This window comes from Pochonia chlamydosporia, chromosome 1 (genome assembly GCF_001653235.2).
Source record: "Pochonia chlamydosporia 170 chromosome 1, whole genome shotgun sequence".
Lineage (NCBI taxonomy): Eukaryota > Fungi > Ascomycota > Sordariomycetes > Hypocreales > Clavicipitaceae > Pochonia > Pochonia chlamydosporia.
This window is the reverse complement of record NC_035790.1, coordinates 5,582,051-5,602,960: the sequence shown is the minus strand read 5'-3', so window position 1 is coordinate 5,602,960 and position 20,910 is coordinate 5,582,051. Positions and strand designations below refer to the sequence as shown.

At 51.3% G+C, this 20,910-nt stretch overlaps 5 protein-coding genes across 5 annotated transcripts; 2 read left to right on the top strand and 3 right to left on the bottom strand.

Annotated features, from left to right (window-relative positions):
- Positions 1–159: 159 nt before the first annotated feature.
- Positions 160–3,610, top strand: VFPPC_13090 (nitrite reductase; the record flags this gene model as incomplete). Its single annotated transcript, XM_018290867.1, has 4 exons — positions 160–221; positions 267–417; positions 467–2,439; positions 2,506–3,610. The coding sequence occupies 4 exons, from the start codon at positions 160–162 to the stop codon at positions 3,608–3,610; spliced, it is 3,291 nt and encodes a 1,096-aa protein (XP_018149926.1).
- A 722-nt stretch (positions 3,611–4,332) lies between these two features.
- VFPPC_01455 (sterol regulatory element binding protein Sre1) lies at positions 4,333–7,350 on the bottom strand (the record flags this gene model as incomplete). Its single annotated transcript, XM_018281285.1, has 2 exons — positions 4,333–6,441; positions 6,541–7,350. The coding sequence occupies 2 exons, from the start codon at positions 7,348–7,350 to the stop codon at positions 4,333–4,335; spliced, it is 2,919 nt and encodes a 972-aa protein (XP_018149925.1).
- Positions 7,351–10,443: 3,093 nt separating this feature from the next.
- VFPPC_01454 (hypothetical protein) lies at positions 10,444–12,940 on the bottom strand (the record flags this gene model as incomplete). Its single annotated transcript, XM_018281284.1, has 2 exons — positions 10,444–12,028; positions 12,111–12,940. The coding sequence occupies 2 exons, from the start codon at positions 12,938–12,940 to the stop codon at positions 10,444–10,446; spliced, it is 2,415 nt and encodes an 804-aa protein (XP_018149924.1).
- Positions 12,941–14,834: 1,894 nt separating this feature from the next.
- On the bottom strand, positions 14,835–16,397 carry VFPPC_01453 (hypothetical protein; the record flags this gene model as incomplete). The annotated part of the gene is made up of 1 exon (XM_018281283.1): positions 14,835–16,397. The coding sequence occupies one exon, from the start codon at positions 16,395–16,397 to the stop codon at positions 14,835–14,837; it is 1,563 nt and encodes a 520-aa protein (XP_018149923.1).
- Positions 16,398–17,579: 1,182 nt separating this feature from the next.
- VFPPC_13089 (ATP-depentend DNA helicase) lies at positions 17,580–20,552 on the top strand (the record flags this gene model as incomplete). The annotated part of the gene is made up of 1 exon (XM_018290866.1): positions 17,580–20,552. The coding sequence occupies one exon, from the start codon at positions 17,580–17,582 to the stop codon at positions 20,550–20,552; it is 2,973 nt and encodes a 990-aa protein (XP_018149922.1).
- Between the last annotated feature and the right edge of the window lie 358 nt (positions 20,553–20,910).

Below are 20,910 nucleotides of genomic sequence, written 5' to 3'. Positions count from 1 at the left end.
CAAGCCAATGAATGTAGTTGCGAAAAAAGATCGGTTCGCCTTCCGGAGATGTTTAATTCATGATGAAAGTCACCTGATGAGGTTGTAAAATATTCCCAAGATGCATCTGTTAGTTATGCATTTGTCTTCACCTTTAGACTAGACGTGAATCACAGCAAAATGACTACAGGAAAGAAAAAGATCGTGGTTGTGGGGTTGGGCATGGTCGGAATTGCATTCATGTATGTTCTTTTCTGGGACTTTCCGAGCAGTGCTAACAAAAGCAGAGAGAAACTCTTGAAATATGACGCCCATGAACGACAATATACAATTACTGTTCTTGGTGAAGAATCACACGTTGCGTATAATCGAGTCGGATTGACGAGCTTTTTTGAGCATCGCAAAGTCGAAAACTTGTACATGAACCCTCTAACATGGGTATGTTGTATTCCTTCCCACCGTCAACACCGTAACTAATACCGGGTAGTACGAGGAAACAAACGCCTCTCTCAGCTATCACATCAACACAAAAGTCACATACATAGACTCGTCCTCCAAGACAGTCACATGCGAGAATGGCGATATCGTAGCCTACGATATACTAGTCCTTGCGACGGGCTCACATGCCTCAATACCACGACACACCCCAGGATGTGACGCCAACGGGGTATTCGTATACAGAACAATCGACGACTTAGTAAATCTCATTGCCTTTGCGGCCGAGAGAAAAGGGACAACGGGATGCGTTGTCGGCGGAGGACTGCTAGGTCTTGAAGCGGCCAAAGCAATGATGGACCTTGAGAGTTTTCATTCGGTCAAGTTGATAGAGCGCAATAAATGGGTTCTCAGTCGCCAACTTGACCTAGATGCAGGGAACATGGTTGTCCAGCAAGTCCGTCAGCTTGGTCTGGACGTCATGCTGAGCAAGCGTGTGAAGGAAATCAAGGTTGATCAGGGGAATAACGTTACCGGCGTGGTGTTTGAAGATGGCGAGCAAGTCGACTGCTCAACCTTGTGTTTCGCCATTGGCGTGACGCCAAGAGACGAACTGGCACGAGTATCAGGTCTTGACTGTGTCGAGCGAGGAGGCGGGATCGCCATTGGGAACGATTTGCAAACCAGCCAACCTGATATATACGCCATTGGCGAATGTGCCAACTGGCAAAGCCAAACATTCGGTCTGATTGCCCCGGGTGTTGAAATGGCCGAAGTATTAGCCTTCAACCTCACACAGGCGAAGCTTCACGCACCACGGGTATTCAAACGCCCCGATCTGAGCACCAAGTTGAAACTCCTTGGCGTCAACGTCGCCAGTTTCGGAGACTTCTTCGCAGATAGAGACGGACCGAAGCACCTCCCCGCCAAGTACAGCAAGTTGACAAACGGCGCGGCTGATCAAGCCCAATCCGTCAAGACACTCACTTACACGGACCCCTTTCAAAACATCTACAAGAAATATATCTTCACGTCCGACGGGAAATACCTCCTCGGCGGAATGATGATTGGCGACACGAACGACTACATCAAGGTAGTCCCCATGGTCAAGACCATGAAGGAACTAGACATCCCGCCTAGCCAATTCATCCTCGGGGCTAAAAAGGACGGTGAAGATGATGGTGATGACTTACCAGACGACACGCAAATCTGCTCCTGCCACAACGTCACCAAGGCGGATATCGTCAATACCGTCAAGGACGGAACGTGCAAGGACATCGGGGCAATCAAGTCGTGCACCAAGGCTGGCACAGGATGCGGCGGGTGCATGCCTCTCGTCACCACCATTTTCAACAAGACCATGGCAGCGATGGGCAACGAGGTCAAGAACCATCTGTGCCCGCACTTCAACTACTCCCGCGCAGAGCTGTACCACATCATCATGGTGAAGCAGCTCAAGACGTTGGCGGACGTGATGCGCGAAGCGGGCAACGACAAGACCAGCTCCGGGTGTGAGATGTGCAAGCCCGCCGTGGGCAGCATCTTCGCCTCCCTCTGGAACAAGCACGTCATGGCCAGGAGCACGCATGGACTGCAGGACACGAATGATCGGTTTTTGGGGAACATCCAGCGCAACGGCACCTACTCCGTCGTGCCGCGTGTGCCGGGCGGTGAAATCACGCCGGACAAGTTACTTGCCATTGGGGCCGTGGCCAAGGAGTACAACTTGTACACCAAGATCACGGGCGGCCAGAGAATCGACATGTTTGGCGCCAAGAAGCAGGATCTTGTGGATATATGGGGTAAACTCGTGGCAGCGGGGATGGAATCCGGCCACGCGTACGCCAAGTCTCTCCGGACGGTCAAGAGCTGCGTGGGAACGACGTGGTGTCGGTTCGGTATAGGTGATAGTGTTGGCATGGCGGTGAGATTGGAGGAGAGATACAAGAGTATCAGGGCACCGCATAAGATCAAGGGTGGTGTGAGCGGTTGCGTGAGAGAATGTGCCGAAGCCCAGAACAAGGAGTATGTTTGCGTCCTCCTGAAGACTCATCCTTTTATCAGAATGTAACTGACACGCATGACTTCAAGCTTCGGTCTCATCGCCACAGAAAAAGGATTCAACATCTTCGTCGCCGGCAACGGAGGCGCCAAACCAAAACACTCTGAACTCCTCGCCAAGGACGTCTCTCCCGCAGACGTCATCCCCATTCTCGACCGCTACCTCATGTTCTACATCCGAACGGCGGACAAGCTCCAACGCACGGCAAGATGGCTGGAGAACCTCCCCGGCGGCCTGAAATATCTCCAAGAAGTCATCCTCGACGACAAACTCGGCATATGCGCCTCGCTCGAAACCCAAATGAAGGACCTGGTGGCAAGCTACTTTGACGAATGGGCCGAAGCCATCAAGAATCCTGAAATGGCAGCCCAGTTCAAACAGTTCCACAACACACCCGACACCATTGAAAATGTAGAAACCGAGCAGGACAGGGGTCAAACTCGTCCCGTGTACTGGCCCAAGGACTCTGCGGCCCAAGACTTCGGCAGCCTGGGCAGCCAGTGGTCCAGCACGGCTTGGGAACCCGTCATCCAAACGCAGTACTTTGACGGCGCAGACGACTTGCCAAACGGTATTTCGGCGACCATCAAGCGCGGCGACACGCAGCTCGCAGTGTGGCGGTTCAGAGGCAAATACTACGCCACGCAGCAAATGTGTCCGCACAAGAGGGCATTCGTCCTGTCCGACGGACTCATCGGCCACGATCCTAACAAGAGCTGCTCACAGGATGGGAAACAGGAGCCCAGTGCACCTGAGGCGGCCCCGTGGATCTCGTGTCCCCATCACAAACGCAACTTTGACATGAAGAGCGGTTCCTGCAGCAATGATGGCTCACTGTCGATAGCTACGTTTGCTGTTGAGCCGCGTGGCGACGGGCTGCTGTATCTCAAACTACCGCCGGTAGAGGAGCTCGATGCGGCGTTAGGCACGACCAGATGGAGGGTGCGCAAGGGTGAGAGTGGCGATTATCCCTTTGCAGAGCTCGACAGGAAGATACAGCTTGTAGGGAGGAAGTCTCGGAAAGTCAATGGCATCAAGCCCACTGTCAATGGATCCATGAATGGGTCAAGCTCGGAGATGGTCCGGCCAGTCGTCATGGCGGGTGGAGGTTGTGGAAGTGCACCGGACTGGTAATTGATCTTGGCTTGTGAAAAGAATTACCGACGTAGGGTAGGTATGCAATGCCACTCTCTAGCGAGTGCTACCTGTCTATTCACAGAATGTTAATTACATACTTGTACATATACATATACACACACAAACATACCCTAATCAGAATGACCGAATATCCCTGCACACACTAAACCGACATCCAGGAACTGGTCCATCCAGCCCCAGCACTCATGGCTGGTACGTAGCAACATTGAAATCTCCTCACAAATACGACTCGACTCCAGCATCGTACGAAGAACATGAAGAATAAATAAAATATAATTAGATGTAAAAAGGAAAAAATGCATGATAAAAGACTGCCGGTGGGCGTCTGGTTACGCGCAGACGCCCATCAAGATCTATATTTCCCAGTCCGCTGTTCGCCACCAATCTGCCACACATCTGTCCCTCTGCCTTTTGTGCATGGCTTTCTCCCCCAAAAGTTCCACCGTGAAATCAATCGTCAATTCGTTGTCCCCCTTGCCAAGTAGCCAAGCATGCATATGTGTGTAGTCGTACAGATAATTGAACCAAAACCGTCGTGTAAATCAAGAGCATCAAGTGGAGTATCATTGTGCAGCTGGTGCAACGCCGGTATAACGCCTGTCTGTGTGAATAAAGATCCAAAACGCCCCCCCGCCTGCCAGTTGGCTTTCCAGTTCGCCGGCCAGTAAGTAGTCCGTCCGTCCCTCCAGTCGTGCTCTTTATTCCTGCACGGCTTCATCATCGCTCATACTGCCGTAACCAGTGTCTATTTCCATCCCCACCAAGCTCTTGGTTACTGCCAGACACCTCTCCACCACTTGCTGTCGAACTTCGCCGTCAATACCGCAGTGGCTGGCGAATTGACCACCAACCCATAGACGTAGGGTGGCCGCGAACTTTTCCAAAATAAATTCAATTTTGTCGTCCATCTTCTTGTGGATTAGCAAATGGTCCATTAGTTCCATCATCGAAGTGAATCCAAGAAGTGACATGCACGTCGTGTGTTCGGGTCGTACGATGGAGTTCAGTGATTCCACATTTGCCAATCTGGCATTGGGAGTATTTGCCACCCGGTTGAGGTGTGCGATGGCCATGGCACATCGCAGAGCAATCGAGAAATCGGGTGCGAAGTCGTCAAATCCATGGCCCACGATGAGATTCGTCCTGGCCAGGGGACTGGTAATCCTGTCCGTCTTGAGAGCCTGCAACGCAGCTGCAATGTGCGTTCCGCGAGACTCCTTCACAAGCACAGCGCGAGCCAGAATGGCGCGCATCTGAGCGTAAGAGCCAATCGGTGCCACGTGGATAGCCACGTCAATATCCTCAGCCGTGTCTGTGCTAGGTTGAGCGTCCTTGTCCAAGGCATCAATAAGAACGCGGTGCAGAACCTCTGTGGACCACCAGGCCGCCACTGCATCCATAGGAGAGCCGATGGCAACATCATCCACGACATTGTCCATGCTGTCAATCGGTGCGGCGACATTAAATGTTGTATCCATGTTAAATGCCAAGTTGTGAGCACGTTGAATGACCTGGGGACTTAGAACGTCATCGCAGTCTTGCTCAAGTAAACGGACTAGGTGCTCAGGGAGCTCGTCATCATGTTGCGCCGATGATCCACGACGAAGTTGGACAAAAAGTTGGTTCAGCTGGCGAGCTTCATTCCAACGCGATCTAGCCAGTTTCGCAGCAATGGCATTAACACCTGCCTGCACAACTTTGCTGCCTGTCACGCGCCACAGAAGAACGCGAATATGAAGTGCCTTCAGCATGAGGCGAATAGGAGTGTCGGGTAATGTCCCAGATGCAAGCAAAGTCAGGATAAGTCGACTCTTGCAAACGTCAACGTCCCCACCGGCCAACTGGGAATCTAGTGCAATGGACCAGGCCTTCACTCTCGCGACTTCTTGCTCCTGGGTCATGCCTGTGAGTATTTGGAAAACGTGAGTCCCAAAAACATTGCGTAGGCTGAGCTTCATGGTCTTCAGTATGAGAGCTGCAGCTTCGAGGAAAAAGTTGTGTCGGGGAACCCAGACGGTTTGGATGGCAGTGAGCCAAGCTTGTCGGCGTAGTTGAATTGACGAGGCCAAGGATGGCGCTTTACGTAAAATGCTGGCTTGCGGCTTCTTGGATTTTGCATCGCGAGGGGCAAACAGGGAAGGCACAAATACCCAGAGGAACATACCCAGGAGCAGCATAAGCTTGAGAGATGCCAGAGCATGGTATCCCATGATATGCACGTCAAGACTCGATCCTAAGAACCTTACAAGCTGAATCGGCAGGGCAAAGAGGCCGCGCCCTTCTGTAGTTTCAGTGCTCGCTTCCGTCTCCCGTACTGCCTCGATTATCATGAGCCCAGCAAGAGAGCCCACCATGAGCTTTCCAACGTATGGGTTTCCATGGAAAAACCCGTTTTGAGCTTGCTGCTGCTGCTGCTGCTGTTGTTGTTGCATTTGCTGCTGGCGAATGATCGCTGGGTTCGCTCCACGGAAGGGTTGCTGAGGCACTGGATATGGTTGGCCAACAGCCATTTGAGCAGAAATGATTCTCTTCATATCATCGGGCACCTGTATCATGCCAGAAGTCGCTGGGTTGACACTGGGCTGGGGAGTACCCATGGGCGAGCTACCGAATTGCTGCGGGTTGTCTTGAGCATACTGCATAGGAGTCGGAGGATGTTGCATTGGAGTGATAGATCCGTTCATGGCGCCAGCCATGAACAACTTCTCAAAAGCGGCTATGCGTGCTTGCATAGCACCGTTCTCCTCCAGTAGCCGGTTATTTCGCTTCTCAAGATGACGAATATATTCAGTGGCTTTGCTCAAGACCTGTACACGAACATTGTGTCAGCAACCTTTTTGCAATGGCGAGAGAGATTGATACAGTCTGCTGGCTGCCTCTGTACATCTTGGTTCGATTGAACTTACTGTTGCCTTGTTCAGCTTGTGAGCTGGCGTAAGACCGTGCAGCTCTTCTCTGTCTTCTGTAGTATCCTCGCCCCTGGCACTCTTACACATAATTCGAAGACTTGGGACACTATCTCGCAAGGCGGCAATCTTGTCGTTAATGTTGGTCCGGTACCGCTTCTCAATCATATTGTGAGCGGTCTTCTTGACCGGCTTGTCATCATCATCGACATCATCATCATCCTCAGGGTCGGATGATACCTTTCGTTTTCTAGTATCGAGTTTTGAAAGATCCCCATGTTCCGGCGACGAGGCGTTGCCTCCTTTGGAATCGTTGTTGGCCGAATCAGGGCTCGAGGCACTCTTGGGTGAGTTATACTGCAGGTGAGGAGGCATTGCAATGTTCCGTAATTTCTGCTGAAGAGCAGGCGACATTGGCATCGCCGCGGGTTGTCTAGCACTGTTCAGGGCCCCGGGGTTCGAGACACCGAAAGCAATGTTCGAATTAACATCCGACGGTGAGAAGCCGGCAAAGTTGAACGTCCCGTCCTGGGATTGGTCAAAGAGAGGGAAAGACCACGCGGCAGCACTAACACCAGGCTGGGTTGTTGGGGCGGCACTTGTGCCTATGTTGATGTTATCAAATGCTGGGGTGGGTTGAAAGTCCCAGTCCGATGTTGACGGCGTGTACAGTTGTTGGCTGTTGGGATCGGCATCAGCCAGCGACGACGGATGCGCAGAAGCTTCGCTGACAACAGCAGCAGGCTCATTCATGAAACCGAAAGCTGGGTCCTCGAACCCAAATCGGTTCGCGGTGCCCTCCTGGGCCATGACGCTGGCGTGTGAGCTGAAGTACGCTCACGGATAAGCTCGGTCGTCGGGTGTGTCTTGCGCCGCAGCACCAGGCTGGCAGTGGAATGCCGGATACCGGGGTCTCGGATTAGGCTTTGCAATGCGCGGCTTCAGAAAGTAGTCGGTCGTCAGATGTCTGACAGATGGGTAAAGCTACGGTGCGGCGCGGTGCGGTGCAGTATGGTAGCAGCTGCAAACAAACAAACGGAATGTCGGGTTATGGCGAGGCAAAGACGAGGTGGTGCGTGTGGTGGTTTGGAATCGAATGACGGCGGGTTGGTAGTCGTTCGACTATCGACCCCGTGGCAGGGTTGAGTCTGACTTGAGCACCAATAGGGACAGTGCTTGCCATGCAACCGTGCTGGATCTGCTCACAAGGTTGCAGGTAAATCGAATGACCTGCCCGGGTGTTGTGCTTTGGATGGAATTCAAAAAGAAGAAGGAGAAGCGATTTCTTGGTTAGTAGTGGACGAAGGCTGGTTTTGGCTTCCTTGTTCTTAGTCAAGGTCCAGCATTTCCGACTCTCTGGTTATGGGGTGGAGGGTCGCATGCGTCCCAGGCTCCAGAGCAGGGAAATAAAATGACAAGCGATGTCCAGACGACAGCCCAAAAAAGCAGACAGTTTGACGAGTCGGAACTAAAAGCAAAAAAAACAAAAAGAAAACTCTGGAGTCGAACTGGTACTTGGATTGGAGCCCACCTCCAAAGAAACGTGGAAGAACTCAAATGTCTGGAGTCTGGACGAGCGAGGGCTCCAACGGCAGGGACGGAGGATCCAGGCCAGGCCGAGCTAGGTGTGTCAGTCAAATCGAACCGGAGGCGAAGTCGACATGGATTGGCGCCAGGTTGGTAACAGGACTGCAAGAGATGCCCCCAGAGGCACACAAAACAAAACACCAGGCTACCTCAGTGTGTACCACAGTAGTTGTTGGTGACCAGACTGGGGCCAAGCTTGGTTGGGTTGCTTAGAGTAGTAGCGTCAGGAGCTTTCGGACAGACAGGAAGTGACAGCACAGCCTGGCTGGCCAAGGATCAATTGATCGCAAACAAAGTCAGCAATAGGCTAATGGAGCAATTGGCCCGATGTGTCGATGGTTTCGAATGGCTCGACACTTCAAGCCTGCGACTGGGAGGTTGATTGATGACGGACGGCAGACTTGAGGACGAAGAATTTGACCAGGGCTCCTCCTGATCCGTGGGTGGCGGCACATGCCGGATGGGGGGAAACAAACATCGTACGATTTGGATGCTGGTGTCGTGCCAGCCAAGGTAGCGCTGTGACTGGCTGACGTTCAAAGGCTCGTACCCACAACAGCCCACAATCACCCACATTTGCCCATGCCCAGCAAGCTGTGGACTCGAGGAAAACGGCAAGGGCCACTCAAACCTCCTTCCAAGCGACAAGGGCTCCGAAGACTCTGCGAAGGGGCCAGGAGAGCGTGGCCGACAAGGAGCCTGACCCACCATCTGTCTCGCGACAGGCGGGCGGGTCACTGGCCCGTGGGCCGCTCCTGCCAAAACCAGTCATCTGCTTGAAACTGTATCACCGTTCTGAAAATCTTCACGGCTGTGAAAGTAACTAGATCAGACGGCACAAGACTCTCAACGGAATCAATGCGAACGAGAACCGGTACTGTTGCCACTCAAACAACCTTTGGAGGAACTGGGCAAACTGGGGACCAAATCGCTTGGATCGACGGTGGATCGGAAACGGTTCACCTGGTGGGTAAGGCCTTTGATCACAAACGACATGCGAAGAATGCAAGGATAGATCCAACAACCGGACTCGACTCCGTTCATATTCTCCCTTGCGAATACTACAGTTCAAATATTGTATTCCTGCTCAACTGTACTTTGCGCTTGCCATTCATCTCGTGGCTACAATATTTTGCGATTTTTGATCTCCGCCACAGACTGTTGAACCGTGGCACCTTGGGTTTGAGGTCCAAAACACCATCTAATCAAAGCTGATCCGGTCAATAGTGCAGAGAAGGGACAAAGCCTTTGCCGCCAGTGACATCAATCGACGCCACAAAGCATGCTACTCACACAACAGCATGAGATTGATGGACAATTGAAGCGTCGGCCGTCGCGACTCAGGTGTCTGATTCACAGCCACAGAAGAATAGCGCGGCTTCACCACTCACAATTATTTACTGTCGGAACTGCAGATTTGTCTGGAATATTGCCCGAGCGCCACGACGTGGCAGCCACATGCGACACTTCCGCCCCCAGCTGTGGACTCACCTGGCCTTGCATGCCGACAGCAAATTTCAACCCCCATCCATACAGCCTTGGCCAGGATTTAAGAGTCAAGAGATTGATTTATGCGCGCCAATATCGGATTGCCCACGAGCAGCTTCAATTTGCTGTGGGTCCCCCAAATGTCTTGGTGTCTGATGATGTGGTGCCTGGTTCCTGGAGGTCCATCCATCAACAAGCGAAATCGCGAAGTCCGGCTGTGGAGGTCTCCAAATCTTGCAGGAACAAAAGTTCTAAATTTACCCACATTCTAGTTACTCCCTAAGGTTCTTTTTTCACTCGCATGAGCTTTGCTGCCAGCAATGCAGTTTCACACCAAAAGAGCACAGGCATATTTTGCCTTGACCCGCTCATAACGGAACGTTGATGCTACAACGAATAGAGACGGAGCATCTCATTGTCACCATCGTCTCCAATGCCTTTGGATGAGCATACTGCCTACGTCCGCCTGCCAGACTAACATACGTATTGTTTGTCGACGACTTTGCTGAGGCGTTGCCAAGCCACTGCAACAGCAGCAAAAACCCAGAGGACAATAATACCATTCACGTCATTGGCACTTTATGCCACAGCCACCACGGCCCACGGCGCTAATACGATCTGGATATCGCTCTCTGCCGGGTTCGGTTGTCGCTCAAGAAAGGACCGAAAATCGTCGTAGTCACGGATGGGCGGCACCATCACTGCCGCTTTATACGAACAAAACAGGGCCAAACTAGGCAAACAGAGTCTGTGACAAACAAACTCACGAGATTCGAACAAAACGTACTAACCGACATTAGAAGTTCCGTTTGGGGCGGACTAAATTAATTAGGACTCTTCTTGCAGGATACCGAATGCCTGGCCACATTCTAAAGTGTTCTCCATCATGTTGTTTACAAGCGCTGCTTGAAGCTCCTCCAACAGAACCCTCTCGTCATCCGGAAGATCGCCGGTGTTCAATTCGCTACGCACCCTTTGCATCAGATAAAAGTGTACATCATTCATAAATTCCCTCAAGTCGTCAAACACAATCGCCGGTACAGGTCGTTCCTGTAAGCTATGTGGCCGCATCAAGAACCACCTGTTCCGCATCGCCTCAACGAAGCCTCTATCGATTACGGGAGCCAACGGCTTGCCCTTTTCCATTATGCTGATGAACAAGTCCCCATCTTGCATCCAAAAGCATGCCGCGAGTAAGTCTGCCGCAATGGAAAATGTGTCCCTCTGCCCAGCCGGCGCATGAAGGCCCGATTTATGCCATATCGCCATGCACCTGTCCGAGAGACACGATATCGTCGTGGCCAGACTCCACCGGTCTGTGCCAACATCGTAGTACTCATTTCCCCTATCATAATGACCATATCTTCGCCAAGGAGGCTCGTCGAGACCAAACGCCAAAGCTGCTCGACCGACGAGGGCGCAATGGAGCGCGGACCCCATCAGTTCGCTTGCTGTGTTGGCGGAACTTGCCGCATCCTGTTTCCTGATGCTATTACATAGATTGGGTTTGCTAAATGCGGCAGCTATATGTAATGCTGTTATGGACGAGCCCGCCAGCTCTGCGGCAAGTTGATTGTACAACGTTGCAGGAAGACTGGGATGCTCACCCCACACAGGGGCCGCAAAAGGCGGCAGTGAATGTATGAAACGTCGACGACGGTGCTCTAGTACCCAATTTGCAAAAGCGGCAGTCCCAGTCTGGAATACGGGAGACATGAATTCGTCTGTGACATCGTCTCCCCAATCTGAATGGCAGATATTGTGCCAGTGAGACGCGGCGAGGCCATAGAGCGGACTTTGCTCGTCTCGGCGTTTGATACGCTCTTGGTCTTGTGAGAGTGTTGACGGCATCCATACGAGGCTCGGCTCTCTCAGGGTTTCGAAACAAACTCTTGCTAGTTCTTCCCTCATCTGCTCCAACTTGTCTCTGTCTGTGCGAAAGGGCGCCAGTTCCGGTTTATCAGGGGGTATTCTGGTAGCCACGTATCTGGCAACAGATTCGTGGGCCAGTTCAAATGTGCGCTTGTCCACGCCAAGCCTAATTAGAGGGCCGCATGATCCCAGAACCTCGTCCGCGGTGACTTGGGAACCCGAAGCGGCAAGTCCGTGACGAAAAAGTAGCTTGTTCAGAGCTTCACAAGCCTGGTCAATAGTCATGTTGACGCGGCGGTCGATTTGAGCCCAATGTATCATGCGCTCCACAATGAATTGAGTGCGTTTGTCCTGTTGGTTGACAATGTATTGCAAGTTGGCTTCATACGGTACCATGCCCGAGTTGAAATTGTTGGGATCAGGGCCGAACCGCTGTTCTGCAATAACATCTGTTTGGGTACGTTCCACGGGTATGTGCTGCCACTGCTTCGAGGCAATGAGCTTGCATTGCAAGTCAAGTTGTGCGTTGATCCACGTGAAACTATGCCGCAGTGAACGCAGAACATGTCAGTAACCAGCCACGTACACATCATCATCATCATATCTCCCTCAAAAAGACTCACCTTCCATTCGAATGTATCGCCAAATAATCCTCCAACCACCTCTGTACCTCCTCTGACCTCAGATACTCCTCCCCGCCAGCAATCCTCCTCTCCAGCTGCCCCCTCACATACAACCTCAACTCCTCCTCCGAAACCCTCGCAAATATGGGACAAAAGTCACACTCATTCACCATCAACTCCCCATCCCGCACGCCATTATCACTAGTAAACAACACCCTAAGCCGACTCCCCGTCCGCTTAACAACATCCGCAAACACCTGCACCACCACCTCCCACGCATCCAGGTCCTCCCTGCCCCCATACCTCGTAATGTTATTCACCACCAGCGTCACCCTCGTAAAATGCCTAGTCATACTCTCAAACAGCTGCAGCAGCGGCCGATAGTACAAGTAGTCGAACCCCCCATCCCAGGCGTACCCCATCTCCGCACAAACCCCCGGTGGAGCAGCCTCCAGCACGCACTTGCGCAGCTCGCGATACGCCGCGAAACTCTGTTGCGCGAGCTGGCACAAGAGCGTTCTTAGGACGTTTTCGGGCTTCTGCGTAGCAACGTCGTGCAGTGTGATGAAGTAGTAGCATACCGCTTCGAGGGACGAGGCGCACTTGATGAGTTGTTCGACTGCCGTGCCGGCCAGGAACGTCTTGCCGCTGCCCTGGAAGTCGTGCAGCCAGATCTTGTCCAGGATGGAGGTGACGAGCTGGGTGGTTGGGCTGCGGAAGTGGCGATCTTGGCGGCCTTCGATGAAGTAGCGGAGGTCGGCATCGTCGTAGGCGATGCGGCATGTACCTGGGGTGCGTCTTTGGAGGATGTCGTTGAGGAAGAGGTCCATTGATGGTGGTGGGCTGAAGTCGCTGATGAAAGCTTCACGCTCTGTTGACCGGGTTCCTCGCCATGGTAGGCTTACATGCGGTGTGGTCGTTGAGGCCATCACCGATGAAGAGAGCTGATTCTCTGCGGGTTACGCCAGGCGATTTGACATGGGATCTCGCTGGACTTTTTGGCGTGAGGTGAGGTTCTCATTGCAGCTGGATGTGAGGTTTCATCCTCAATGGCTGGCTCAGGTTGTCAGCCTGGGTGAGACCCAAAACGGACTAGCAAGGGCTCATTTTGGCAATCGCAATGATCGTCGCTTCTACTCGACAACACATTCACACATAATTTAGCTGCTGCGTCGATTTTCGCATGGCCTTTGTTTTGAAAATACGGTTTGTTTCGGTGTAGTTGAATCCCCAACTGTTGGCCGAAGGTAAATGTCTCGTACGGTACACCGTACGCCTTCGAGAACTATCCATCAAGGTTTAGGAGACAACGTTGACGACTTTGAACGGCGCAGAACAAAGACAATTTGGTCCACAAACGGGCGAATGGGATACTCTACAACTCCAACCGGGTAGGTTACATTCTAGCTAAGACGGTAATCCGTACGTCGCTGCTCGACGCCTTGATCTGCTAACCACATGGTGCCAAAGTCTATATCAATTGCCAAACGGAAAGTTCCATCCTCTCGCGACAAGTTGAGACACGATCCCAACCACCGATTTCCAAAATAGTAAACCTCACGGCTTCGTTGGAACACGAAGACGCACTTGTTCGGAGAAGGTTACATGAGCTCGTCATGTACAATTGAAAAGAGGGCTAATTAAGCATGTCATGGCATGGATCGCCAAGACTAGGCTGTCTGGGGTTATGCATGACATTCTTCAGAGCACAGTCCAACAAGGGGAATCACCTGCTCCAGACCGGAGAGTTAAGAGTCAAGGTAACTCCGAAGCATCACGAAACCCCTGACCAAACTCCTTCGTCTCTATAGTGCATATTTGCCCAGGAATACTTCTGCATAATCATGCAGTTATCCCACGTGCCAAAGAAGATCTAGTCGAAGGAGCCAAGACGACCAAGAAATTGTCCACCGTCTTCAGAACGAACGGACGCGTGCGTGAATGACTCGCTGGTTCGACTCCCGGACTCCTTCTCCGTAAACTTTAGCTAAGACGTTCTACGCCAGAGTGTTGTGACGTTCCTCGAGCAAAACTGGCTTGGGTGAGATGTCACCCCGAACCGACGGGCCGCGTCACTTACATACGCCGGGTCAAAGGTATTCTGAAGCCATCAATACTAGCCCCTTCATACGGAGCAGGAAGCCAAGAGTTTTCATCCAAAAAGTGGATACAAGGCTATCACAGGGTAATTTTGGCAGGCAGATGCCAAGACTGGTAGAAACTCTAATTCTGGGACAAGTCAATAAGCGCAGTTGGATATCTGCTTGGCGCGAAGTCACCTACGGTTGGTGTTTTTAGCGTGCAGATGATCCACTGGGCAAGGTGACTAAAAACGATGACACTTGATGATACTGACGGTGATACTGACGGTGATGCTGATGGTGACGACGCTGATGAATAATAGCGGAGAATGATATCAATTGATCTGTGTTCGATTCTGACTCTATCTGGTCAACAGTAGTCGCAGCGAAATACAGAGGCATGATGCCAGTTGACTGAGGTACCTCAACAATCTCCAATCCCGTAAACCCGTAACCGTAGTCCATCCCAGATATTGGCTTTCGCAAACAGTTATTCTATACAAAGATAAAGGAAAAGCAGCGACATGCTAGTTTGTTGACAAAGTAGATACCCTCTTGTGCTGGGTGGTGCAAAAGGAGATGCGCTTATGCCCTCCCAAGTATGCAAAATTAGTTTTGGCTTTAACCGTTCTCTCGTAATTCTTCACCACATCTCGTCGGAGCTTTTGACCAATTCCGTAGTCGGGGTCTTAGGAACCATTCTCTTCATTCTCTTCCGATCCTCCCTGGTCACTAGTGACGGAGTCATGGGGATTACTGGGGTATATGGCTGGTATGGCGAATAAGGCACGGCACCAGCAGTCATTGGAGTTCTTCCCGTAGTTGGTGACAGAGGACCACGTCTTTCAAAAACGGTCTGCTTCGTTGTAAATGCCATCGCAGACGGTGAGCTCAGTGATGGTTCGTAAGCTCTCAACGGCAAGTTACCACCAGTTCGTACTGCTGAAGGTGCATTCGATCTTTGGAACGTAGCCCCAGGCTTAGGAGATGCTGGCAGAGAAGGAAACGTCGCACCTGGCTTAGGGGATGAAGGCAACCCAACTAGAGGTGTTTGGGACGTCGCCGACTCGGGGTCTGCTTCGGATCTCCCAGCGTTAGAGGCGTTTGATGGGCCAAGCTGAGCGCTGATACGCTCATCGATGCTCTGGATGCTCTCAGGAGACATATTTGGCGTAGGAGGAGCACCGCTGTTCCTGACTTGGGCTCCAAATGGAATCTGATCCGTTGGAATCGGGGGTGGCGGTGGAGGAGCATAGTTTCTGTGAGGAATTGGGCTCATCTCCTGAGAATCGTTTCTTGGGAAGGTGGCAGACTGGGGCGTCATGATTGGCGACGAGATATTGATACCTTTGACTGCCTTCTTCCTTGGCGACCGGAGAGCCGAAAAGAACGATGAAGTTCTGGACTGTGTTTTGCCTCCAACATCCGACGCGAGATTCAAATTTGCTGGTTTAGCTTTGTCTTTCTTTGATGGCGACGTCACGGATTTGTCGGAAGTTGAAGAGCGCTGCTGGTTCGGGTAGACAGGTGTATCCAACACAACTCCGCGCTGTTTGGCATCTTCATGTTCCATAACATGCTTATACATCTCTTCAAGCTGATTTTGCGCCATTTCTCTGTCTGCGGCAACGACCGACTGATCAACAGATGGGTCTACTCCAGGGTGGCCAACCGATGAAGTTGGCGACGGGTAAAAGTACGGTGCCTGAGGTGGAAGTGTAGTATCGTCAAACTGGGTGTTCAGAGGCGACGGGTATGAAAAATTTGGAACTCCTGAGCGCCTGAGAGGTACTTGTGGATGAAAAGACTGAGAATGAGTTGCCCGGGACGGTGATTCAGGACCGTAGAGGGACTTGGGTTGCTCGTAATCGAGCTCGTCGTTTCCGGCCTGGAGATGCTCACGTCGTTTTTTTGCGAGGGACAACAAGGTTATGGCGACCAGCACCAAGGACAGACCGTATGCTGCAACTATGCCTCCAATTTCCGCAGGGAGATACTTGGGGTCTCTTAAAGCTCCAGCCGAAAATGGCGGACCGTCTTCAGGAGCTGGTGCAGGACTCCAATCAATACCGAGAGGGTTGTTGTCTCTCTTTTCTCCTTGCAAGACGCTCTCGGTCTGGGTTGGTCCTGAGTGAGCGAGTGATAAAAAGAATGAGAGTGTCAGAACCGTCAGAAAGGATATTAGATGAGAGTGACCTTGGGGCATCGTGGAGAGGAAGCAGTGCCCTTTAAGGAGGCGATCGCTGTGTGATGTGACCTCCTAGAGGAAGTCGACGAAACATAGTTTGATGGAGAAGTGACAAGGACGGGGATGGACATGAGGCATCGTTACGGTATATACCAGTTGAGCGGCTGCTGACGTTCGGCAGTGTGTCGAGTATTAGCGCTGGGGCGAGGAAGAGTCGTCTGGTTTGCTGGGAGTCCTGGGCCCAGGAGCGGTGATTGACCGTGCCCTGACCAGGCCTCATTTTTTGGTTGGGCTTGCATGATGGCGGTTGGACCAGCCGTCTGCTGTGGTGATGCACTCTGCAGAGTGGCACGGGAGATTGATGGCGTTGATGAATTGTGGTTGGATGAAAGGTCGTGATGACAAGGATGCTAAGCGCCGAGTTGACAGTGATGAGGGGTCGAGGCTTGTGATTGGATGTTGAGGGAGGCACTTGCATTGAACTAACAGCTGGTCTCCGAAGATCCAGCCCCCGCTTCTAAACATCAACTGTCACTCCTCAGAGTCCCATCCCACATGCACTCGAGGATACATGGACCAAGAGAGTGTCACTTGGGGGCGAGAACAAAGGAATTGCATCCTATTTGATATATGGACAGTGCTTGCATTCATGTCAAACAGAAAATACGACCTCTTGTTGGCCATGTTTTAGTTTTGGTGATGAGAACAGACCTTGAGCAAGCCAACGAGAGTCCTCATTCTGCAAGTGATAAGTGATGGGTGCTAGCTAGTGCGTATGGCAATAGCCCAACGGTGAGGAATTCCATACTCAATGACGGCAAAGGCGGCATAGAGACAATTATTTGATTGATTCGACAAATACACCATTGGTTTTGCCATCAACACACAACGTATTTTCTGCACGGCATGAATTTGGCGAGTATACTGTCCTCGTATATTTTGTCATCATCATGAGTCAGTCACGTGACCTCGCGAGACATAGGCGTTTCGTTACAGCATCGACGGTTCAACTTCACACAAGCTCCAGAGACTTCGCGCACTTAACCAAGTAATACGTGTAAATACTTTTTTGGAGCCTTTTTCTGTCCAATTCCTGTTCTAAAGGCGATTTGATATCCAAAAGCTTTCAGGTTTGCTCAATGACGATTTCATTGACTCGCGTTTCCCTCAACGCGTCAACAGCAACGCGCCAGAAACACCATGGCGACACCAGATCCAGAAACAATCTTGAGATCCTTAAATAAGGCTCAGCGCCGTGCAGTTACATCCAATTCATCCACAGTGGCTATATTGGCAGGACCAGGTAGCGGTAAAACTCACACACTGACCTCCCGCCTTGTATGGCTGATCCAACGGGCGGGTTATCAGCCCGCCGACGTCATTGTCGCGACCTTCACCGTCAAAGCAGCTCGGGAAATGAAGAATCGACTCGGCAAAAGGCTAGGTGAAGAAGTCGAGAAAAAGATTGTGCTAGGGACTTTTCATTCTATTGCTCGACGATACCTGGCAGTTTACGGCAAGCGAATTGGCCTGGACCCAAAATTTGGAATCGCAGACGACGGCGACTCCCGAGCTATTATTCAGAGAATAATCAAACGTCATAAGCTTCAAATTGAACCTCAACATGCAAAAGGTTGGATAAGCAAGAAGAAATCCAAGGGGACGACACCAATACCAAGACAGAATGGCAAGCAGCCACAGGACAATGCAGCGCTCAATGAGTGCTACAAGGAGTACCAGGAGCATCTCGCCAGGTCCAATCTTCTTGACTATGATGACCTCCTGGTTCGATGTGTCGAACTTTTGGAAGATCATCCCTCGTGCGTCTCCAATGTTCAGGCTGTTCTCATTGATGAGTATCAAGACACAAATGGCATCCAATATGACCTCATGAGGCTTTTTGCACAGGCACGGCAGCGGATAACTATCGTGGGAGATCCTGATCAGAGCATATACGGGTGGCGTTCGGCAGAAATCAAGAATTTGTATCGTCTCTTACGCGACTACCCAGAAACCGATGAGATATCGTTGGAAGAGAATTATCGGTCATCACAGCTCATCCTCGATATGTCGCTACAAGTCATACAGCAAGATACGAAGAGATACCAGAAAGTGCTTCTACCAGTACATACTAAGGGTACTAAGCCGGTGCTCCGGAAGCTAAGGAGCTCATCTGGGGAGGGGGAATGGATTGTTTCTGAATTGAGGAGAGTCATCACAATGTTTGGAGGGGCGCTAAAGAACGAAGACGTGGCGATACTGCTACGCTCAGCGTCACTCTCCAGGCATATTGAGTCTGCTCTTGGTAAAGCAGGCATTCCCTATCGTATGATAGGCGGACACAAATTCTATGAACGGAAGGAGATTAAAATCTTACTTGACTACCTACGGGTGGTCTACCAGCCTGACAACAACGACGCTGTCGCTAGGATCATCAACGTACCCAGAAGGGGTATTGGAGAAGCGACTATCAAGGCCCTACTAGAGGAGGCGGAGAAGTCGAGGCTCAGCCTATGGGCGCTCTTATGGAGACATTGCCGTGGTGGTCGACAGGCCACAACTAAGATTCGTCCAAATATGGAGCAAAAGTTGAACACTGAGCTTTTGAAAATCATCTCTACTTTAAGACAGAATATGCGAGAAATAAACAACTCCGGCAACATGACGCTAATGGACCTGATTGTGCAGTTGACGGACCAGCTGCAGTTCCAAAAGTATTTGGAGGCAGAGTATCAAGACGATTATGAACAGCGTTGGGCCAACGTCCAAGAACTTCTGAGTCTGGCAAATGATTTTGTACGAGACTATGGAGAGTCCGAAGACGAAGCCCTCCCCGATATTGAAGACGTCGAACAAGTCAAGGACGATGACGTCCTGGGAAAATTCCTCGCCAATGTCGCTCTCGCATCCGACGCACAGTCCGACGACAAGGAACAAGACAAAACCTCTCAAGTCACAATTTCGACCATACATGCTGCCAAAGGGTTAGAATGGCCGGTGGTGTTCGTACCGTCCGTCTATGAAGGTTCGATACCTCATTCTCGATCTGAGGACATGGACGAGGAGCGACGACTTCTTTATGTGGCAATGACCCGAGCAAAAGCATTGTTGTATTTGAGCTGTCCTATTTATGGGTCTCAAGGGCTCAGTAATAAGGTTGAACTCTCACCGTTTGTCTCGAGCTTTTCTGAATCCTTTGCCCAGAAAGGGCCATCGTTTAATAGACCGATCGTTGAAAGCGTCGGTAGGATTCTCGACAGAGTGATACCAACTGAAAAGTCGATATTCGACAAGATACCACCCATGTTCTGTCCCGAAGACGATCAATTTCCTATTGATCCTTTCGATCCAAAGGACCCTGATGGTCTTGAACCACACGGCGACGGTCAGTACGGCAGAGCATCAAAAAGGCAAAAGATACAGCCCTTGCCAGACAGGGGCGCCGCTATGCAGGAGATGCGATGGAAACCAGATTATGCTACGACAATGGAACAGTCATCAGGTTTCACCATGTCCTCGCTGCCCGGGTTCGTTAGTGCCGGAGCACATCGAGCGGCGTTGACTGCATCTGGTATTGATGCAGAGGCAGCACGGAATACCGCTTCAAAACGGAATACCAAGGGAACGACGAACCGTCAACCTAATCAGCAAAGCTTACTTGGCTTCGTCACCACAGATTCCAAAGCGATTTCAGCACCTTCTGCCACAAAATCCGCACCGAAAGATTATTCGCTGGCCCGATATCAAGCAGCCGCATCACGAGTCGCGCGTCAATCACTGCCTCAACCTGTTGTTATCAATAACAGTCCACAGGAAGCTACAATAGCCCCTGAATTCGCAAAACACAAAATCCTGGGTGCCAAATCTATTTCACGGCAGAGTACCGTGAAGAAATCGGCAGGGGAAGCACCTGGAAAACAGTACGCTTGCTTTTCGAGCTCACCCCCTCGGCAGGTATCCCCAGAGCCGCAAAAGGAGGAACCGCGTCCTACAGCAACCACTTTCCAACGCCTAGCAACAAGTTTCCACTCAACGACATTCACATCCATGAAACCGGTAGGGGGAATAAGGCGGCCCGTTGGCCTCGGTCCACCACCATCAATGGATCGTCTCCGGAAGCCATTCAAGCCTCTTACGATTAATCGTCCACGGGGCCCACCAGGTGGTTCATAACACAAGATATCCTGCTAAATTTACAATGACGATGATTTCGGGCAAACACGGTGTTGTAATGGACGCTATGAGAGTACTGTATCTAAAGAGTAAAATGGAGGCTTAGATGTCATTCATGAAGCCTCACCCTGTTCCCAATACGGACCCGATTATGTTACGGGCCACGGTACGGGAATGTAGAAGTGGTTTGGATGGAGGCAAAGACTGTTTGACGCAGCGATACCACCCAAGCTTAGGCATAGATTTATAACACACCTCATTCTTATGCGCTCATTCGTCTTGTTGCCTTGAGGTTACATATCGTTCTGTCTCGTCTTGATGACTTCGCAGGCCAGCAAGAAATTATACAGGACGTCGA